The sequence below is a fragment of the Castor canadensis genome, chromosome 11 (assembly GCF_047511655.1).
Source record: "Castor canadensis chromosome 11, mCasCan1.hap1v2, whole genome shotgun sequence".
Lineage (NCBI taxonomy): Eukaryota > Metazoa > Chordata > Mammalia > Rodentia > Castoridae > Castor > Castor canadensis.
The window spans coordinates 725,849-747,361 of record NC_133396.1 but is presented as its reverse complement, the minus strand read 5'-3'; the positions used below and the strand labels follow the sequence as shown (position 1 = coordinate 747,361).

General features: G+C 53.6%; 2 protein-coding genes and 1 pseudogene across 3 annotated transcripts; all 3 read left to right on the top strand.

Moving 5' to 3' along the window:
- The first annotated feature begins 3,360 nt into the window (after positions 1–3,360).
- Positions 3,361–4,551, top strand: Tex19 (testis expressed 19). The gene is made up of 2 exons (XM_074048900.1): positions 3,361–4,222; positions 4,298–4,551. The coding sequence occupies exons 1-2, from the start codon at positions 3,361–3,363 to the stop codon at positions 4,549–4,551; spliced, it is 1,116 nt and encodes a 371-aa protein (XP_073905001.1).
- Positions 4,552–5,932: 1,381 nt separating this feature from the next.
- On the top strand, positions 5,933–12,344 carry LOC109702283 (polyadenylate-binding protein 2-like; annotated as a pseudogene).
- A 3,545-nt stretch (positions 12,345–15,889) lies between these two features.
- Uts2r (urotensin 2 receptor) lies at positions 15,890–20,256 on the top strand. Of its 2 annotated transcripts, XM_020187750.2 has the most exons (3): positions 15,890–16,082; positions 18,533–19,790; positions 19,902–20,256. In XM_020187750.2, exon 2 carries the CDS (start codon positions 18,609–18,611, stop codon positions 19,782–19,784), a length of 1,176 nt encoding a protein of 391 aa, XP_020043339.1. In that variant the 5' UTR covers positions 15,890–16,082; positions 18,533–18,608; the 3' UTR covers positions 19,785–19,790; positions 19,902–20,256. The 2 variants fall into 2 exon arrangements, with proteins under 2 accessions (XP_020043339.1, XP_020043335.1); XM_020187746.2 differs by having other exon boundaries at positions 18,533–20,256.
- The last annotated feature ends 1,257 nt before the right edge of the window (positions 20,257–21,513 follow it).

The window sequence follows — 21,513 nt, the reverse complement described above, 5'->3', positions numbered from 1 at the left end:
TCTCTCTCTGCCTCCTGGTTGCCCCAAGGTGATCAGCTCTCCTGTGTATGTCATGCTGTCCTGCTCTGTCTCATCACAGGCCTGAAAGTAAGGGAGACAACTGGCCATGGACTGAAGCCCAAAAACAATGAGCCACAAGGAATCTTTTCTCCCTTAAGATGATTTTTCAGGTATTCTTGTTACAGTGATAGAAGAACTAACACAAACGTCTATAAAAACTATATGTCAAAGCACTATCTCCCAGTATGACTGCTCAGAGACAAGGTCTGTAGGAGATCAAGTTAAAGGACACCATAGGGTAGGGCTCTATTTTGAAATTCTATAGGGGTGCAGGTGAAGATATAGAAAGGGTGGCTGTCAGTGAGCTGGGAAGGAAATGCCTTTAGATCCGGACCATAACAGTGTTACCATCAGCTGGATGGGTCCAGCTCTACTCAGGTAAAAATTGCAACTAGGAGAGCAGTTCTTATCTGGAGTGCCGAGGCTTATGGGCTGGGCTGACAGATTTGGAGACTTACAGCTCCAGGTCCTAAAACTAGAGGCTTCTGACTCTGAAATCTAGAGGCAAGGAACCTAATGGCTTTGGGGGCTCACGTTACAGTCTCTGGTAGCTGAAGTCAATGGCAGGCAGTATTACAGCTTCCACGCACTGGGTGCTGTGACCCATGGCTCCTGAAAGCATCTAGTGCCTCCTCTTAACCCTCCAACCAGGGATAGACAGCTCCTTGGAATTCATCCAATTGGGGTGCCCCTAAGTCCCATTAGTAATTCTGATCGGGAGTTACTTTCAGGAACTCTTCAGAGGCCCTCTAGCTACTACTATTGCTGCTGCTGCTGCTGCTGCTTCTCTCTCTTCACCTCACCTGCTCAGCCTGCTCTGCCCATCATAAGATCATAACGTCACACCACCAAAGGAGAGCACTAGTGGGTGTGCTGTAGGTGACTGGAATAGTGAGCCCAGCAGCCTTCTTATATAGCCAGGAGGAAGCCATAGCAACAATATTTGACCAATCACAGCACAGCCCTTCATGCAAATGAAGGATTGTGCCTGCACCAATCACAGCACAGCCCTCCATGCAAATAAAGGATTGTGTCTGCACCAATCACAGCACAGCCCTTCATGCAAATGAAGGATTGTGTCTGCACCAATCACAGCACAGCCCTCCATGCAAATGAAGGATTGTGTCTGCACCAATCACAGCACAGCCCTTCATGCAAATGAAGGATTGGGTCTGCACCAATCACAGCACCGCCCTCCATGCAAATGAAGGATTGTGTCTGCACCAATCACAGCACAGCCCTCCATGCAAATGAAGGATTGTGTCTGCACCAATCACAGCACAGCCCTTCATGCAAATGAAGGATTGTGTCTGCACCAATCACAGCACAGCCCTCCATGCAAATGAAGGATTGTGTCTGCACCAATCACAGGCTCCCACCGGGCCCCAGGGGAAGTGCTCCCCCTCTGGCCGGCATGAGAATAGGTGCAGGGTCACCCACAGCTCCCTGGCTTGGAGCGCTGCTTTCCAAGCTGGCGCAGGCTGTCTTCAGCCATGGTCGTGGTGGTCGTCCACAGCCCCCGCAGCTGTCCATGGAGGAGTCAGCCAAGCCCTGGAACCTGACTTCCACAGTTCCTCTTGTTCACAGCCCTCATTCACGCTATTTTGTCCCAAGCACCCTAACCGTCATGCCAGCGTCCTGTGTCATTGAGGGACTTGGGTTTAAACACGGGTGCGAGTCCTCCAGTCCTGCATTAGTGACACAGAATCCAGACGTGACAGAGCAGATGGTGGGGAAGACGTGGCACCAAGCGTCTGTCATTCAGCGCTGCTGGAGCGGAAATGGCACAGCCGCTTTGCAAGGCAGCATGGCGGTTTCTTGGAAACCTAAGCCCACCCTCACCCTACAGCCCAGCACTCGTGTTCCTCGGGGTTCACCCAAGAGACACAGGAGCTGTGTCCAGAAAACCTGCCTAAGGCAGTTGTCAGCAGCTGCTCTCACAGTCTCCCCTCCAGGAAGCAGCCTGGGTGTCCTGAAGGTGACTGGCCAAGTGCAGGGCGTCCGTGGGCTCTGAAGCGCCCATGGGGGCCTTCAAGGGGAAAGTGGACTGCGTGTCACCAATGAGAGAAGGGGCCTGTGACAGTGTGCACAAGTCCAGCCGGGGCCATCGTGGGAACGCAACCCCCACAGGGGACATCATGACCCCCAGGGGCTGGGGAGGACCCATGACCAGGGGCAGAGACTCTTTGTTAAAAGGTGGAAAGATGAACCAGAGAGGGGAAGATGGCGGGTAGCCATGGCGTCCTGCGAAGTTCATAAAGAACTTCGCCCATGGAGACAGCAAAGGAGAAATCTGCCTTTGAAAACACGTGCCAGGACCCAGGACAGGGCCTTCGAGTCCCGCCAAGGGACAGGGCCCGGGGCCTGGGCAGCACCCGCCTGCTGAAGCCCAGAACCGCGCAGGACACGCAGGACGCGGAGCGGTGGGCGTGGCCCGAGGAGGAGGCGCTGCGCTGGGCGTCCAGAGGGGGCGCCGGAGGGCAGACGAGGCTGCCTGGGCCAGGAGACAGCTCAGCCCTTTTCCTTCTGGGGCCGGGGCTCATGGGAGATATGCAGATGAGCCCGGGGCACCATGGGAGGTGGCCCTTTATAAGCGCCCGGCGGCGGCGGGCTCAGCTCCGCCTTTCCCCAGGATTGCTTGGAGCAGAGGGCGGCTGGTGAGGACGGGGCGGGGCCTGTCGGGGTGGGGCCGAGTGGGCGGGGCCTAGCAGGGCGGGGCCTAGCAGGGCGGGGCGCCAGAGTCTGGAGCTGGGTGGGCTGAAGCCCCTTATGGGCCTCTGTCCTGCAGGCGCAGCCTGGGCATCAGGGTCCAGGCTCGCGCTTCCTTGGTCATCTTCAGTTCCACAGACCAGGCTGCCCGGGTGTATATTGGGGTTCTCGGGGATCGGGTTGACGAGAGCTGCAGCGGCTGGCGGGGTTGCCCAAAGGACGTCAGGACCTGTGCGCCTCAAGTCCAGCAGAGTCTGTCCCGAGAGGCCTGGCCTGAACCGGACCCTTTACACCAGGTCCACGACACCCCTCGCCTGGCTTGCCCCGTCACCCTGCCCGCCAGTGTCGCCTGACCTCACTTCCTTTGCTTTTCAGCTCCCCAGGGACTGCAGCACGGCTGAGAATTTCTGAAAATACAAGCCTCCCAACCTCTACAGGTCCTGTTGAATTGGGACCCCGTTCCTCCACCTCACCCCACTTCCCTAGACGAGGAACGCTCTCATCCTCCCCTTTCTCCTGTTCCTTCTTCCCCTTCCTCCTTGCCCCATCAGCTCCTGCCCTGCTGTCCACCCACAGGAGGCAGACAGGGTCATGTGCCCCCCTGTGAGTGTGCGCCATGGGAGAGAGGGCATGGCCTACCTTTATGCGTCCTGGATGTACCAGCTGCTCCACGGAGAACCACTGGGTCTTTGCTTTGCCTGCTTCAAGGTTGCCTTTCTGGACCTTAAAGACACCCTGGAGTCGGATGACGAGGGAGATGAAGACTGGGACCCTGATCCCCTGGAATCTCCTGCGGTAGGGCCTGAGCAGGGGGGGCCAACCTGGCCAGGGCCTAGCTGGGGACTTGGCTCTGGGCAGCCTGCAATGGGGGGTGCTGAGTTTGGGGGGCCAGGGCCCCTGGCATCTGTTCCGGGGGAGTTGGGTGCAGTGGGCCTGGACCACCCCTTTGTGCCAACTGAGCTGGGGCCTGAGGAGGCAGTGCCTCTGGATCTGGGCCCAGAGGATGATGACTGGACCCAGGCCCTTCCCTGGAGATTTTTGGGGCTTCCTCCCTGCTCGCACTGGCCACAACCCCCAATCCCACGGCCATGTTTTTTCAACACGGACTTACCCTCCAGGGAGCCCATGATGTTGGAGGTGGTCACCAACCTGCCAGTGGACCCTGTGGAGATGAAGGCCTGGTTTTTAGGCCTGCAGATTTTCTCCATGGTGGGCCACTATGATGCCACCTACTTCAGGAAGATGATTCCAGGCTGTGTTCTGAGGGCTTCAGACCAGCACTGGAAAGTCCTGCTGAGTGCTGGTGAGGTATGCACTGTGAAGCTCCAAGATGCACCCCAGCAGCCTGACCTGCCTGGGCAGAAGCTGAGCATTCTGGAGACCACAGAGTTCGGGGTAGAGCTAGTCCCTGCAGACATTGTCCTGCAGAAGAAAGGGTTCAAAATCATTTCCTGTTCACTCTGTAGAAAGGGGGAGGCAGAAGAGGGGGGCTCAGCCTCTAAGCCAAAGTCCTCCACCCAAGGACAAGATCCTGGCATTGCTGAGAACTGGAGCACCGGGCCTGGGGGGTCTGGGGAGAGGCTCAATGTTGTGGAAGCCTCAGCCCCAGAGCAGCTGCCCTGCTTCCAGTCCCTTAGCCCTGGGCCCCAGAATGGAGGGCCTGAGGCCCAGGCAGCCACCACTGTCCTGCCTGCTCCAGAACACCAGGGACCAGGAAGTTCCAACAACAGCTCCTCTCCAGCAGTAGTGGAGCAGTTGGCACAGGATGGGGACCTTCACTGATGGAGTCAGAGTGTGGACCCACCTTAGGGGCTGGGTGTTGGGACCTGAGGGGTCAGAAGAAAAGATTGCAGGTAGAATCAGGAGTTAAGTTCTATCAGTTGACTGCCAAGTAGTTTGGAAGGTGATGCTGACCTGGCCGTGCTGAGGTGGACATTTGTGCCTCTCATGATGTTGGGATCAGGGACAGAATGGTGTACTAGGTCTACCCTTGGTGCAGAGGGAATGCTGTGTGTGACACCAAGGATCACACAGATGAGTGGCACATGTTCTGTCCCTTGCTATTATGGTCTCTGAGGTGCCACAGGACCCTGGCAGCAGCTCTGGGGTTTCTGGTCTTCAGTGGGAGGCGACCTGGTTCAATTGTTGGGCACTTGTGTCTTGTGACTGTTTAATTCCTGTTCCTTCACATGTTGTTTTTGGTTAAATAAAGTCCTAAGAGCTTTGTTTCGCCCTGGGTAGTCAGTCCTCTGTTTGTGTGGTTGTCTTCATATTTGTCTCCTGGAGGCTCTGTGATCATCTTGAAGGCTGGAAATCCCACCAGGCTATGGGAGTAGGAGATAGATGAGGTTTCTGGTCTGTTTCCTGGTCATGTGGGGAGATTGTGTTTCTGGTTTTTATCAATCATTATTTATAAGCCTATAAATACTAACCGGCTATAACAAAGGGCCCTGTGTTGAACATGAGCGTGTCAACAGACAGTCTTATCCTAATTCATGTCCCAGGGTTTTAAGAGAATGTATAAGCCAAGCAAGTGTAAAGGATGCCCATGTCTGGAGACAGATACCTGAGCACTTGTGCCTGCACAGTGGAGGAAAGTGGGGATGGGCTCATCTGGGTGCTACAAACAAGTGATCCTGTGTGTGCCAGGTGTCTCCTTTAGTTGTTCCGTCTGGAGGTATCTGCAGTTTTTCCACTGTGCCTTCTGGTAATTCAAGATTGGGCCCTGTTCCCTCCCATTGAGGACAGAAGGGTGCCTGCCCTGAGGCCTTCTTTTGTCAGTTAATGGTGGCAGTATTGTCCTATTATCTAACTTTGAGGGCCTTCTTTCATGTAATCCAGAATTGAGTTTCTGTGTCTTAAATCAGGAAAGTTTCTGATGCTAGTTAGTGGAGAAAATTCCTCATCATGGCAGACGTCAAGTCACTTAAAGCCTATGCCCAACATGTACTCCACCTGGGCCCTTTGTCCTCAACTCTCTCCATTCCTCCTTGTTAAGCAGTCCATCTATTCACTATCACTATTGTTTTGTGGAAACTTTTTTTTAAATGATCCTGTTGGTGTGCGGTGTTTCAGGGAGAACCCAGCTCTGTGCTACAAGTCTGCAGCTGGATCCTTAGCTCTTACCTGGAGATGGGTAAATACCAAGTCAAAAGGCTCTGGGATGGAGAAGCTGAAGGTGTGGATCAAGTAATAGAACACTTGCCTTGCAAACACAAGGCCATATGTTTGAACCCAGCACCACTAATAAAAGGACTGCAGGTGGTAGGGGCTCTTGGCTGATGTGTTCTGGGGGCCAGTGGAGAGATGCAGGAAACCCCAGGGTGTGTCAGGAACCATGGGTTGACTTGGAGTCTGAGGGAGCAGGTGTCTGAGCCTGAACCTGAAGGGGAATCCCCTTCCCCAGCCCTGAGCCCCTCATTGGGAGCTCTGAGTCAAGGCCTAGCTCCAGAGCATCTGGCAGCCAAGAAGAAGAAGACTAGGACTTGTGGAGAGTAAGCCCGGGGCTGTGCTTTTGAGGACCCAGAGCTGGAAGCAATCAAAGCTTGAGTTAGGTTGATGGAGAAAGAAGCTGAGAAGCTAAAGGAGCTAGAGGGAGGTGGAGTCAGGTGAATGTGAGTCTGCCTCCAGGCCATGTTGCCCAGTAATCCTGTCTATTGAGAAGATGGAGGCTGACATCAGTTCCATCTATGTTGGCAACACAGACTATGGTGTGATAGCAGAAGAGCTGGAAGCTCACTTTCATTGAGACCGTGGTTGGCCAACCGAATTATGCTCTGTCACAAACTTAGCAGTCATCCTGACGGGTTTGCTACAAGGAGTTCTCAGAAAATGAGTCAGTGAGGACCCCCTGGTCTTCCATGAGTCCCTTTTTAGGGGAAGACAAATCAGGGTGACTCCCAGACCAGCTAATAGACCAGGCATCTGCAGTTTTCCCACGTGCCCACTAATGTGGACAACCAACTGCAACAGTTCACAATCTTGATTCTATAGTGGTTTTAACAACAGACTCAGGGTCATGTCTACAGTATCTGAGCAACATCACGGTGTTCCCCTTAAAAAAAAAGTGTGAAGTGTGTATTAGGAGGAGAGAGAGAAAAAGAGGAAAAGAAGGGGAGTTAAGAATTTAAAAAAGTTAACCTTGCTGGAAAAAATTTATTAAAAAAAAAAGCCTGGAACCATGGCTCATGCCTGTAATCCTAGCTACTTGGGAGACTGAGATCAGGAGGATCACAGTATGAGGCCAGCCCAGGAAAATAGTTCATGAGACCCCCCATCTCCAAAATAACCAGAACAAAATGTACTAGAGGTGTGGCTCAAGTGGTAGAGTGCCTGCTTTGCAAGCATGAAGCCCTGAGTTCAAACCCCAGTACCACCCCAAATTTTTTTTAACAATAAATAAATAAAGATATATTGTGGAAGGGGGAGAATCACATAACCACCTGCCAAGGAGGACCTGTTTTGGGGAGTAGGGGAAGGCCAGGCACGGGCAGGGGCTGTTCATTCACACTGAAGATTTGCCATGAACCCTCTCAACTGTGCAAACTGTTCCCATGGCTTCCTGCCTCCTTTGCCCCCTTGGGGGCTGCTGGAGGGTAGGTGGGGTGGGTGGTAGGGTTTCTTACCTAGCACTGTGGAAGGACACCAAGCTGTTCCCCCACCCCTGCCCTCCTGCCTCCCTGTCCTGCCAGGTCTACCACCCTCCTACCCTGTCTCTGGTCCCTTGCTACCCCAGGTTGCCTGTTGGTCTATTTTGTCTCTCAGTTCTGAGTTTCTTTACAGGTTTCAGCAGCCAGATCTCCATTCTGCTGCTCTAGTGTAAATTTCCCTTCTCTCCAGGGAAATACACTACCTTATTTTTGGGGATTTGGGGTTTGGCTTTTTTCAGTTTTGTTTCTTTGCCTTTATTCCTGTTTTATTTGGAGGGAATAGTAGGAAGCAGGAATAGGGAGATGGGAGATGGATTTTGTTTATTTTTTAGCTCATTTCGGGAGGGGAGTTGGCAGTAAGGGGGTTTGAAGTCAGGGCTTCATACTGGCTAGGCAGGTGTTCTACCACTTGGGCCATACCCCTAGGCCTTTTTTCTCTGGTTATTTTTGAGATAGGGTCTCGCTTTTTGTCCAGGCCAGCCTGGACTGCAACCCCCCTGTTCTATGCTTTCCTCCATTGCTGAGATGACAGGCATATACCACCGCACCCAGCCATTGGTCAAGATGGGGTCTTGCAAAGATATTTGCCCAGGCTGGCCTGGAATAATGATCCTCCCAATCTCAGCCTCCCAAATAACTAGGATTCCAGGCATAAGCCACCGGTAGCAGTAGCAGTAGCTATGAGGCATGAGTTACTGGCACCTGGTGGGGATGAGAAATTTTTTTAAATATGTGTCAGGAATAAAGTTGATTTTGAAAACTTAAAAAACTGTTAGGATTGGGGCATAGATCAAGTGGTACAGTGCTTGCCTAGCAAGTGGGAAACCCTGAGTTTAAACCCCAGTACTGCCCAATAAAATAGAAAAGTAACAGTGATGATGAAATAAGATCAAGTTATCCTCAAAACACTAAGCACAGAATTTTCTGCACTTCCACTCGTAGGTATACACCCCAAAAGAATGAAAGCACACATGTACTCACCCATGACAGCACTGTTCACGGTAGCTGGAAAGTGGAAAGTCCAATGCTGAGCAGTGGATGAATGAATGAAATCACTGTGGCAGGTGATACATGGTTAATATGTGAATATCTCCTAAGTTTAACAAAATCGAAGGTAACTGCTCTCCACATTGGCCCAGAGTAGGGAGGGATCCCTGCTGGCTCTCTTCCCCGAGCACCTGACCTAACACACAGTCATGTGAGCCATCCCACTCCAGCATAAGGCAGCTGTGACAGTCTCGCTGTTGACAAGGCCTCTGTGTCCCATATGATCACTCAATTTCCCTGAATCCAAAGCTGCACCACTGTCATACTCATTTGCATTCACAGGCAGGTTTTTGATAGGGGCATTCCAAATAGCATTAAAGTCATTTATCATTGATCAGAAACCCAAATGTAACAGAATCTTGTCTTTTAGCAGACATGCCTCCCCGGGCCCCATCAGGATCCACTGGCATCTGTCCACAAAGGGGGTGGTGTGTGGAGATGGACAGAGAGAGGGACAGAGATGGCAGGGGAAATAGGCATAGAGATATCAGGGTGCCCAGTGTCCTACCCTCAGTGGTGTGGACCCACTCCAGAAACATCTACTGAGAGCCTGTCATGTGCCAGCAGCATTCTTGGCCCCAGGAGGAGGCCAGGGTGGGCACTGCAGGTCATGGCTCCTCTGACCTATCCCAGCCAGTACCTGCCCCTTTTGGCATGACTCCTGTGTCCTCAAGGAAGCAAGAGTTCAGGACTGGCCATCTCTCCCAAGGTTTCAAGCTAGACAGACAAGTGCAGTACCTGCAGCTGGCTGGGGAGGGCTGCTGGGAGGGGCTTTGATAATGCACCCTGGGACTCATGTGCTGACCTGCAAGTCTTGTGTCTGGGTTTATAACCAATCACCAACACCTTGAGCCCCGTACACAGCAGTGGCCCAGCAAACACAGTTCTGCCATGTTTCTGATCTCAGGCAAGATCGCAGCTTCACCCAGAATGGGACAATAGTCTCTTTTGTAACTGGAAGAAAGAGGATGGCACAAGTTGCATTAACAGCTGGAAACTTAGGGTCTACTTGTCACATTCCACGTATTGAAGGGGGCCTGCCCAACTCCTCCCTCCTAGTGACCCCTGCAAGCCCCCTCTAAATGACCCACTGAAGCTGAACCCTACCAGAGTCAAGCCTCTCTGTCCTCTGGGAACCCTGGGATAATTTCCTCAAGAACAGCAGTAAAAGCCTGTAATCCTACTACTCTGGAGGCAGAGAACAGGAGGATCGCAGTTCAAAGCCAACCATCACAAAACAGGGCTGATGGAGTGGCTCATGTGGCAGTCAGTCTGCCTAGCAAGCATGAGACCCTGGGTTCAAACCCCCTTACTGCCAAAAAAAAAGAACAGCAGTAAATTGAAATTGAGATCCTCCCCTTGTGGCCCTCTTTACCCTTCCTGTGCCACCAGTGGAAAGTCATATAGTGGTCATTACGCCCTCAATGCACATTCTTGACCTTGAGATGGGTGGTATGCTCCACAAGAAGGATATAGAGTCGTTATCTTAGTTGTTGGTCCAGGGTGTGGGCCATCTGGGGTTTTATGACTCCTCCATCGGGGGAGTAGAATCTTGTACCTTGGGGCATTTCCTCATTCCTGCTCCTGTCCGCCTATGTGCTTTTGCTAACTGATGGTGATGGTGATGGTGATGATTATGGTGATGAGGATAGTGGTTATGGTGATTGTGACAAGGAAGATGATGGTGATGATGGTGATGATGGTGATGGTGATAGTGGTATTTGTGGTAGTGATGGTGACGGCAATGACAATGGTGATGGTGGTGGTAATGATGACGGTGGTTGTGACAATGATGGTGGTGATGATAGTGGTTGTGATGGTGATGGTGATGGTGATGATGGTGATTGGGATGATGATGGTGGCAATGATGATGGGTGGTTGTAACAATAATGGTAGTTGTACTGGTGACGGTGATCATGGTTATCATGACGATGACAGTGATAATTGTGATAGTAATGATGATGGTTATGGTTGTGATGGTGATGATGGTGGTGATGGTGATGATGGTGGTGATGGTGAAAAGAGTTCCCAGGAGGAAACCTAGAGGAACAAAGGTCCATCCTCTTAGATTTTGGCTGTTACAGAAGCCATTGGTTGCAGGGCAGGAGAACTGCACTGCTATTAGATGATGTCAATGGTTCTGACCCCCTTGTTTCCCAGGGATCAGGAGGGGGCACAGCCATGCTGAGGGAAGAGGAGTGTTTGCACTCCATTACATAGGCTCAGGAGTAGACCACAGGACTTGGTGAGGATGTGTGGTACTGGCTCTATGCTTACAGACTTCTGGAGCCCTGGGTTTCTGCCCTCACTCCAGTAGCCATTTCTACCTCTGCAATCCCAAGTGCTCCCCAAGGCTCTGCTTGCCACCTCTTCACTCAGGACATGACTCGTGTGTCCTGAACTAGGGCCTTTTCCAAAGGTCACCCAGCCTTCCAGTGGCCTCACAGGACCAGGGGGAGCTGCAGTGTTGGGATCTCCTGCACCTCTTTCAGTGGCAGAAGGTCCCAGAGATCGGTTCTGAGAGAAGATTGGGAACTAGATATTTTTCTCTCTCCTGCCTTTCAGGCATTTTAAATCAGGGACATTCTCTGAGTTCATTCTGCCCTGTCAGCTTCAGTGTTTCAGCCACTTGGGATCATTCAGATGTCTGAAGCTGTTCACTAATTAATTGCCCCCTCCCCAGCTGCAGACCTGTGCAGGTTTTAATTGGGTTGATTGATGTCATTATCTCTCCAGCTGTGTCTCAGACCTGGGGACACTGAGACCAGAACTGGGAAAATGGCAGTGCCTGGAATGGGAAGTAAGGGGAAATATTTGTAGCAGTAACGAGGGGAGCACCTGCTGGAAGAGTAGAATGACTGATAGACTGGCAGGGGTGGATGCAGGAGTCCCTGGCTGTGGACAGTTGGTGCATCCACAAACCCCTGGGAGACTTCTAGGCAGCTGACACCATTAAGCTTCCGGGGCCTGGTCATCATTGCACTACAGAGGGGGCTGCTGGACTCCACTAGGGGTGCAGTACAGTCTTGCCCCCTTCCTTCCTCTCTCCCAATGTTTTCCATAACAAATCACTGCTCTCTGCTGACCAGGGTTTGCCTGAAGCAGCTGAATGGACCCCTGGTCTCTGAGAACCTGGAGGGACAGGTCCTGAACAAAGTGTCCTTTTTGACAAGCCTGAAAAGCACCAATGTTGAGGCTAGATAGGCACCTGGAAAGACTGGAGCCAGCTCCTGCCAGCAGAGCTTCATTTTCTACAGAATGTAGCAATGCAATTGGAAACGAGTTCTTTCAGAAAAATTACCATTTCCAAACATAATGAGCCCATTATGTGCAGAGCAAAGCTTTAAAATTCACATTTGGGGAAAATGGGGACTTAATGATTACAACTTATGATTTAATGGTACATGAAATGAATCACAGGTGGATAGGGACTCTTTTGCACAGAGCACAGTAGGTTTGGGGGAGGGGTTGAGGGCTGCAGGCTAAGGCAGCATTTCCCAGTAACCTTTGGGCATCCAGGCCCTCATCTGAGCACTGGGCCTCTCCTTGTGGGTGTCCAGGTTCTCTAATGGGTCCAGACCAAGGTCACCTGTGCAGTTGAGGAGGGTTCCCAGTGCCCTCCTCCCATCTTCAGTCCTTGAGCTCTCTCCCTCCTTGTCCCTCCTACCCTACCTGCTTCACCCCTGCTGTCCATTCTCACAACAGCCCAGCACCCCTCCACCTGACCACCTGACCACAGGTATCCATGCTGGATGGAAGTCTGTCCATCCCTTGTGGTACAAGTGGAGAAAAGAATGTTGTGGTGTGACCTGTGACTCCACAGGACATCGTGATGAAGAGAAGATGGAGTTGGCCACTCCTAAAAGCACAGGAAACTGACAGAGGCCTTTGACTCATGACTTTCTTCACCATCAGTTTACCTGGGCTGTGACCCTTTGGGCTTATGTCAGACTGGGTGTACAGTGACCTTAACAGCTGGCCCTGAGCAGGCCATAGGCTCCCGGAGGCCTCTCTCTGTGGCCTCAGCACTCATCAGGTCAGTGAGTTGGCTGAACACGATGAGGCTGTGGATCACCTGCTGCGGGAGGAAGAAAGCGAAAGTGACTCCCATTAGCTGCTGCTTGTTGAGACTATCCCTGCAGTCAGGCAGGTTAGGGCCTCCTTCTCTGCTTGTGACATAGACATTTCTGTACCAAGAACTATGGGGGGAAAGTGTGACAGATACTCACTGGAAGGCCTTCTGCCCCTCCTGCCTGAGGGCACAGAGTTGAGATGGACACCTTAGTGAGGAGTGAGGAGTGGAGGGGCCATGGACCCAGTCCCTGGATTTAGAGGAGGATGTAGGAAGTCAGATTGCTCTGTGTGGAGGAGGGTGAGTGGCATAGACCAGAAAGGAAATAGAGGTACAAAGCAAGCAGCCCCAAGGTAGAAAGGCCACTCCTGCCACAGGCTGAATGAGGGAAGAGACCTGGGACCGGGGGGAGGCATGCACAGAGGGGGACATAGCTGAACATAGGAAGGGAAAACCCCAAGGGAGACTCCTGGCACTTCTCCAGTGGCAATCATCAACTTCAGCCTACTGGGAGCTCTGATGATTCGTTCTGGTCCACCATGACCTTGACACCTGACCGCTGTGGACAAGCCTTGATGAGTGTCGCTTCACTCATTGTGCCAGCCTGACTCAGCCAGAACTTCACATGGTGCCATCAGCCATGAGTGGAGACAAGGTGAGGTGTGAAAGGGACTCTCTGCACCCCAAGTTTGCCTCCACAGCTGAGCCACCTGAAAATGTGGAATCAGCCACTTCAGCTAAGAATGGCAGGTCAACAAGGCTGCCACTCAACTCCAGGCTCCTGTGACGTCAGGAGAGGCAATGGTCAGTGTGTCCCCAAGGTCCTTCCTCTGGACATTTCTCCTGCTCACACCACCTGAACTATCAGCAGGCTCCACACAGTTCACCTTCAGCTTCAGCCCAAAATGCAACATTGGCAGGTGGATGAGCTATAGAGGGTCCTAGCTCCCCAGCACACAGCAAATGCTCCTCACAATACAGGATGGCAGGACCGATTCCCTTTCACCCGTCCCTGTCTCCTCCCAGCGTAGCACTGGGAGGACCAGGAAGGACCTCAAGGACCCAGAGCGTCTCCTTTGTCTTTTATTTTTCTTTTATTACAGCTGAAATTGACTTTGGGGTTTCTGATTGAGATGGGAGGCCCAGCTTGGAACTCCTCTGCTCCAACCACAAAAGAGGAATGAATAAATAAAACAGAAAAAGGCAGAATTAAGCTGCAGAGTCATGCTCAAAACCAGCAATATCTGTCATGACAGTGCCCATGAAGGAGCAGTGTTTCTCAGGTCCCCACACAGATATTCAATTCACGAGTTCAGTCCATTCCCAACCCAGTTTATAGACAAGTGGCAGAACCACAGACCTGGGCCAAGATTCCAGTGTCTGAGAACCACAAAGATGAAAAGAGTCACCACTCCACAAACCAAGTTGGAATATGAATTCACAAGCTACAATATGAAAAGGATGGAAGAATGGACAATAAGGACATTTAGGGTTTTTCAGAGAGATAGGGAATTTCATTCACAAAAGGAGGAGAAAATTGTGAAACAAAATAGCAGCATTTTTTACAATGGTGGAAAGATAGAAACAACCCCTTGATTGTATATATCAGTCTTGCTGTCAAGATGAGGGATGAGCAGATGCACTAAAAGTCCTGAGAATGTATGGACTTCTCACATGGACTCTCATATCCCCTTTGGGTCAGGGAACTTGAGTTCTGTGCAAGACGCTCTGAGCCCACCCTCCACACTTAAGAACACTCTGAGTCCTGGGAGGATGAGCGCATGGACCGCTCCCTGCCCCTCAACTTCCAGCTGGACCTGAGAAAAGAGAGCCCCAGATTCACACTCCAGTTCCATCTTCATGGAGCCGGACTGGGACATTGGCTTTGGATGTCCACTCAAGGCCCAGTGGCCATTTCTGCAGCTGTTGCTCCCATAACCTCCCCTTCCCTTCAACATGGGCAGTGGTGGCCTTCCCTTAACCTTGTTGTTACATCTGTTAAAGTCTCCAGAACTGGCTGTGTCCTCCTGGAGGCATGCTCAATCTGTGATGCCAACCTAGGTGTGTCCAGGGTTGAAAGCCACACCTCTACCCTCTCCTGCAATGTCCCCTACCCCACGATAATCCCCACAATACCCACCTCGAATCTGTTTGGCCAGTGCCACCTGTATCCCAGCAACAGAGTGGGGACAGTGGTGCTCACCTGTAGAGGTAACAGTCTATTCCCAGAGGAGACAGCAAAGAATCTGGGGAGGGGCAGGCACTGGTAGCTCACGCCTATTATCTGAGCTACTCAGGAGGCAGAGATCAGGAGGATCAAAGTCAACCTGGGGCAAATAGTTTGAGACCCTTTCTTGGAAAATCCATCACACACACACACACACACACCCCACAAGAACCTAGGGAGGAAGAAAAGCTACAGGAAGAGATCAGGAAGGGGCCAGGTCACCAGGGAAGTCTGAGACCTGACAGTCACAGAGATATGACCACAAGCCTGTAACAGGCTGGGCCACCCAAACCCAGTCAGCTCTCCAGGCTGGCTGGATGAGGTGGTGGACATGGTGTCCCGGGTGGATGGAGAAAGGGTTACAGAGATGTCCCTGGGGGGTGAATGTGAGTCTATGGAGTCCTCCCACACCTGGGAGACCTTGTCCTCTTCATGGGTTTGGCCTGAGAGAGGGAATCCATAAACTCAGAAGACCCTTATTGGGATCAGAAGGGACAGGAAGGGCACAAGGGAGGTCAGAGGCAGCCACAGTACCCGTAAGTCCCCAGACCCACAAGATTAGGGCATCTGATCTGAAATCCTCAAAACCCCATGCAAAGAACTGGATCCAACCCGGGCTGGGCCTGGAGCCTCCCCAGTTCCTCGACTCTCCTGGGGAGGAGGGGGGCAGTGATTCTTTATTCTCCTACCCTACCCCTGCCTCTTTCAATTCCTGGACATTCTTTCTATCAAAGAAGCGGGCAGGGAGGGGGATAGAGGGGATCCTCGAGATTGTGGGGTCTGCGCGCAGACCGGCCAGGCCTTGACTGCCAGCGAAGAATACCGGGCTCCGCACTGGGAAACCGAGGAGCAGGGGTGAGTGCAGGCAAGAAGCCGAGAGGCAGCCGAAGGCTTGTGGGTCGGCCTTGGCTACTTGGTGACTCTGGGCTCAGGGCGGTGCAACCCACCCAACCCGCCAGGCGACCGCAGATCCAGACCCCACCCCGGCCCTTTTTCTCCGCTCGCGCCCCCAGCGCCCCCAGCGCCTCCAGCCCGAACCCCAGCCCTGCCCCGCGCGGCCGGGTTATTAATACCGCGCCCTGGCAAGGGCGGGCGCATTCCCAGCTGGCGGCCGGGCAGGTGGCGGCGGCGCAGGAGCGGGCGTGGCGCGCGGCCCCCCGCGGCACTGGTGGCCCGGCGCCTCCACCACGCGGACCCTCCGGTCCCTCCGCACCTGGTAGGGGCAGCGCCGGGGGCCGTCCCGCGGCCCGCTTCCCTCGCAGTGACCGCCGCCGAGACCTGGGGCCGGGCGGACGGAGCTGATGGCTCAGTAACCGAGGTGAGCGCACGTGGCGCGGCGAGTGCCAGGGGAACGCGTGGGGCGCCCGCCGGCCCCGCACCGTCCCGCGGACTTAGGCCTCCCGGGCTGGCAGTGCTGGGCGCGCGGCGGGAACCGGGGCCGGTGGACGCCGCACGGGGATGGGAGGCGGGTTGCGGGGGACGCCGCACGCCGCCTCCACTCTGGGCTGCGGTCCCGGCAGGCGGCCGCCACTCCTGGCTAAAAGTTTCGTCCTCCCGAAAGCTACTTTGTCGCCCGCGCTGGTGGCCTGGGGGGATGGGGGGTGGGACCCCGGCCTGGCGCCTTCCTAGCGGTCCCCTGGGACATGGCGCAGCCCGGCAGGGCTCGGCACGGCCGGCGAGCTGGGGGCGCAGCGGGGTCGACGAGCCGAGGGACAGGGCGCCCTGCTTCCCTCGCCGGACCAACGAGAGAACCGAGAGACCTGGAGCCATGACTCCCAGCCCTGCACCTGCTAGTCCCCTTCTGCGTCACACAGACAGGGATGGCCCACATTTTTCCTTTATATTATCAGCTTTCGATGGGATGAAAGAAAACATCTAGATTCATTTCTGTGCCTGGGTTTAGAGGAGGCAGGCGATATGGGGGTCTTTTTTTTTTTTTTTTGGAGGTATTGGGGTTTGAACTTAGGGCCTTGCTCTTGCTAAGCGTGCGGTCTACCACCTGAACCACGCACCCAGTCCCCCTTTTCCCCCCACTTTATTTTTCAAATAGGGTGGGCCTTTTAGCTCAGGCCTACCTCAGACTGGGATCCTTTTATCTATGCCTTCCATGTACCTGGGATTATAGACGCGAGCCGCCATCCCCCGCCAGGGCTTTCTTTTTTTTTTCTTTTTTTACTTAATATTCTGCAGGCTCCTTAAGCGAGCAATTCTGAGCTTTCACGTGTGACCACCACTCAGAGCAAGGCTCCCCAGTGCCCCACAGCAGCCCCCGCACCTCCCCTGTCATGACTCAGCCATAGGAGCCACTGTGGAGCTCTGCCTGCCTTTTTGCTCAACCTATATAGTATATATGAGTGGCACCCAGGCCGTTGACTGCAGCAATAATTCTGTCATCTTCTTCGTTGCTATGGATCATTTTTACAGAGATGTCACCATTTGCTTATCCATGCCGCTGTTTATGGACCGCTCCTTGTAGGAAGCACAATTGCTGTGAGCACCTGTTCTCGCTCTTACCTTTCTTGTGGACTATTGTAGTCATTTCTCTCAGGCACACACCTAAGACTGGAACTGATGGTGAGAGCATATACACCTGTTTCACTATATCAAGAGCACCAAATTGTTTTCCAAAGAGGCTGGACTGTTTCACATTTCCAGCCTGGGCAGATGAGAGTTCCAGTCCCTCCACATCTTCCCAACACTCAGTAACAGTAACTGCCGTGGCCATCCTGGTGGCTGGGCAGTGAAGTCCCATCGTGATTTTGATTCTCATCTCTCTGGTGACAGATCATATTGAATATCTCTCCATGACCTTCTTGGCCACCTGGGTATCTTTCCCCACAAGTTCTAATTCACATTTTGTGTCTTTCTCTTTTCTCTCTCAAATGGGTTTTAGTCTTTTCTTCATTGACTTATGGTTCCTTGATTATGGTTCATTTTGGTTATGGTTTATGTTTTTTAATTGTCTTAGTAAAAAGTCTTAATTTTAATGACACTTATTTTTAAGAATTTTTTTCCTGTCCTGAGGGCATGGTTCAAGTGGTAGAATACCTGCCTAGCAAACATGAGGTCCTTAGTTCAAACCTCAGTGCTGCCAAAAAAAAAAAAAAAAAAACACCCTTTTCCTACCAAAGATTGTGCAGATATTCTCCTGTTTTCTTCCACAAACTTGATAGAACTGCTTACTTTCTGCATGCAGGTCTGCCATCCATTGTGTGTGGTATGAGACAGGGATCCAGGCTCATTTTCCTTGTAAGATAAGTGGAGATTACAAAGGCCTCCCCCATTATACAACTTTTTTCTATTTGGACTTTTTTAAGTCAGCAGCTATTACTTTTGCAGTTGAAGAAAGCGTTTTTAAAAGTGTACAGGCGATCCTCATTTGTATAGTGGTTTCTGAAAAAAGAAACACATATAAATGAAATAAAATGGGAGAAAGGACTTTACTTGGCAGGGCTGGAGCCCGGGACTCCCACCTCCATCCTCTGTTCATCTCTGTCCCACAGGGGCTGCACTGCTTAGCTCTGCTTTTTGGAAAAGCTCTGCTGACCTCAGAGGCCTTGAACAGGTCCAAATGGCTCTACAATCCTCCTGGGTAGCTGAGGAGATAAAGAGCGGGATCTTATTACAAGTCTTAAGGGGCTGGGATGTGAGTTAGTGAGGCCGTCTCTCTGCAGCTTGGCAGTGGCTCTGTGGCACCTGTACCATCACAGGGACCTTGTGGGCATGGAGGGGACCTGCCTGCAGCTTTTATGGTGTCTTCTCCCACAGGACAAGCTTGTTACCCACAGACACCCCATCTTTAAGGAGTGACGGGTCCCCGCTGGCAGCCTAGCCTGAGGCAGACATGGCGTTGATCCCAGAATCCACAACCGGGTTCCTGCTGTTGGCTGTGACAGGCAGCACCGTGCCCGAGCTGCCTGGTGGCCCCAATGTGTCCCTCAACAGCTCCTGGACCAACTCAGTGGAGCCCAGTTCCCTGCAGGACCTGGTGGCCACAGGCGTCATTGGGGCAGTGCTCTCGGCCATGGGCATGGTAGGCATGGTGGGCAACATATACACACTGGTGGTCATGTGCCGCTTTCTCCGAGCTTCGGCCTCCATGTATGTCTATGTGATCAACCTGGCCCTGGCTGACCTGCTGTACCTGCTCAGCATCCCCTTTATCGTGGCCACCTACGTCACCAAGGACTGGCACTTCGGCGATGTGGGCTGCCGTGTCCTCTTCAGCTTGGACTTCCTGACCATGCACGCCGGCATCTTCACCCTGACCATCATGAGCAGAGAGCGCTACGCGGCGGTGCTGAGGCCTCTGGCCACGGTGCAGCGCTCCAAGGGTTACCGCAAGCTGCTGGTCCTGGGCACCTGGCTGCTGGCCCTGCTTCTGACTCTGCCTGTGATACTTGCCATCCGGTTGGTCCGCAAGGGCCCCAAGAGCCTCTGCCTGCCGTCCTGGGGCCCTCGCGCCCACCGGGCCTACCTGACACTTCTCTTCGGGACCAGCATCGTGGGGCCTGGCTTGGTCATCGGGCTGCTCTACGTCCGCCTGGCCCGGGCCTACTGGCTGTCACAGCAGGCTTCCTTCAAGCAGACACAGCGGCTGCCCAATCCCAGAGTGCTCTACCTCATCCTCAGCATCGTCCTGTTCTTCTGGGCCTGCTTCCTGCCCTTCTGGCTGTGGCAGCTTCTCGCCCAGTACTGCGAGGCCCTGCCACTCACACCCCGGACCGTGCGTGTCATCAACTACCTGACCACCTGCCTCACCTATGGCAACAGCTGTGTCAATCCCTTCTTCTACACATTGCTCACCAAGAACTACCGCGAGTACTTGCGTGGCCGTCAGCACTCGCTGGGCAGCAATGGCCCGGGGCCCAGAGGCATCGGCAGCTTCCCCCCCAGCCGAGTCCACTTCCAGCGCGACTCAGGTCGCTCACTGTCCTCTGGCAGCCAGCGGGCCACTGAGACCCTAGTACTGTCCCCCATAACCCCTGCTAGGGCCTGTATCTTAGAGTTGCCTGCATGAGCCTAGGTAAGGGGCAGCAGGAGTCCAGGCAGGGAAGGGCCCCAAAGCCAGGTCACTCTGCAGCCCCTTCCTAGAGTCCTCCACTCTCAACTGACCATCCCTGCCTCTCTTCCTCAGCCCTGGTCTGGAAAGTTCCCAGCTCTCTCTTCCTTGTTGTTCACGTCACCTCCACCAGCGTCTTCCCCACAATGCCAAGGTACTCCTCCTCGCGTCTGTCTCTGAGGGTGTTCAAGAGGCTCCAGCCTAGACTGTGGTGAGTCCAGTCTTCCGAGACCTCCTCACCCACAGCAGCGGACGCCAGCTTCTGGCTGTGTTCCTGACCCCCTGTGGGATGCCCCTGCTGGCTAAGACCCTCTTCTCCTGGTTCACAAGTGGCCTGTGGGGCTCCTCTACTCTCTTCCTCTCCCTGCCCACCCCTCCTGGCCTCTGTGGCTCCATTCCTCATGTCTTCAGTAGTTGGGACAATAAACCCTGAGCTCTGCATCTGTCCTGCCTTAGCTCTGGGGATGGACGTCTGAGGGGTGGGAGAGGGTCCTAGGCCCTCACACGGGAACCACACGGAATGCGGAGGAGCCTGCCTGGCTGCCTGGTGAAAGTGTGTGTCTGCCACACCTTTGCCAGTAGCTGGCACCCTTTCCCTGCACGGGCGCTTCCTCATTTGGGAAAAGAGGGCAAGACAGCAGGGGGTCTGAAAGGCAGGCCTACCTGAGGCTGCGGGGGAGACCCCGGCGGGAAGGGCCGAGGGTGGCAGGAGGGGACCCCAGCCAAGACTGAAGCTCAGGCACACAGAGCTGGAGGCCAAGGTGCTAGCCAGCTCTGCCAGGCCCCACAGGCCTTGCATAGGCAGCCACAACCTCCGCGGGGCTCATATTAATAGCCGTAAAGCCCTGGACTCACTGTCCCCTGGACAAACTGCTGCCCCCAACACTGCAACCATCCTCTCCCTGACTGACTGCTCCCCCACCCAACAGCTGGGCCTGGGAAGCTCGTGGGGGTGCCCACCCCACCCTCCTGCCAGCCCCTCAGGGTCTCCCTCTGTGTCCCTCCCATGCACGGACCTCAGAGAGCTCCCAGCCTCTGAGGGGTCAACGCTGTGCTGCTGGCAGGACCTCACTGAGTGTCAGGGACAATGTGCACATGGTGGCTGTCCCCAAGCCCCCAGAAAGAGGCGGGATGCCCGTGGGGTGCAGGTCTCCTCTGGGGAAGGACAGTGCCCTTAGAATAGACCATGGAGGCTGGGTAGCAGTGTGGCCATGGCTAGGGCCACACAACTGTGCACTTTACCGTGGCTAAGATGGTTTGTTAGGAGTGTTTTACCTTACTGACAAAAAGAGGGAGCTGGATGTGGTGACACATTGCTATAATCCCAGCACTTGGGAGGCTGAGGCAGGAGGATCTTGAGTTTGAGGCCAGCCTGGGCTACATAGTGAGACCCTGTGTCAAAGCAGAAACTTTAAAAAGGGTTGTGGGTGCAGATCAGTGGTATAGCACGCACTTAGCCCGTGCAAGAGCCTGGGTTCAATCCCCAGCATTGAGAGAGATGAGAGAGGAAGAGGGACGGGGTAAGAGAGAGGGCGGGAGAGAGACAGCAATTGTTGGCTGCAGTTAATTTGAGGATCCTGACTTCCATTATGGGGATAGGACTGGAGAAACCTCTTCTAGAGGCTTCCCAATGCCCTTGCCTGCCCCTACCCCGCTGGCCTGGCTGTCCCCCTAAGCCCTGGCCGCC

What these genes read in the sequence shown, in the direction of transcription:
- Tex19 (XM_074048900.1), top strand. Translation starts at nt 3,361, where the DNA reads ATGTGCCCCCCTGTGAGTGTGCGCCATGGGAGAGAGGGCATGGCCTAC. An exon ending in AGGGTTCAAAATCATTTCCT is followed by an intron (nt 4,223 to 4,297) that starts GTTCACTCTGTA and finishes CCCAAGGACAAG; the next exon opens with ATCCTGGCATTGCTGAGAAC.
- Uts2r (XM_020187750.2), top strand. Translation starts at nt 18,609, where the DNA reads ATGGCGTTGATCCCAGAATCCACAACCGGGTTCCTGCTGTTGGCTGTG.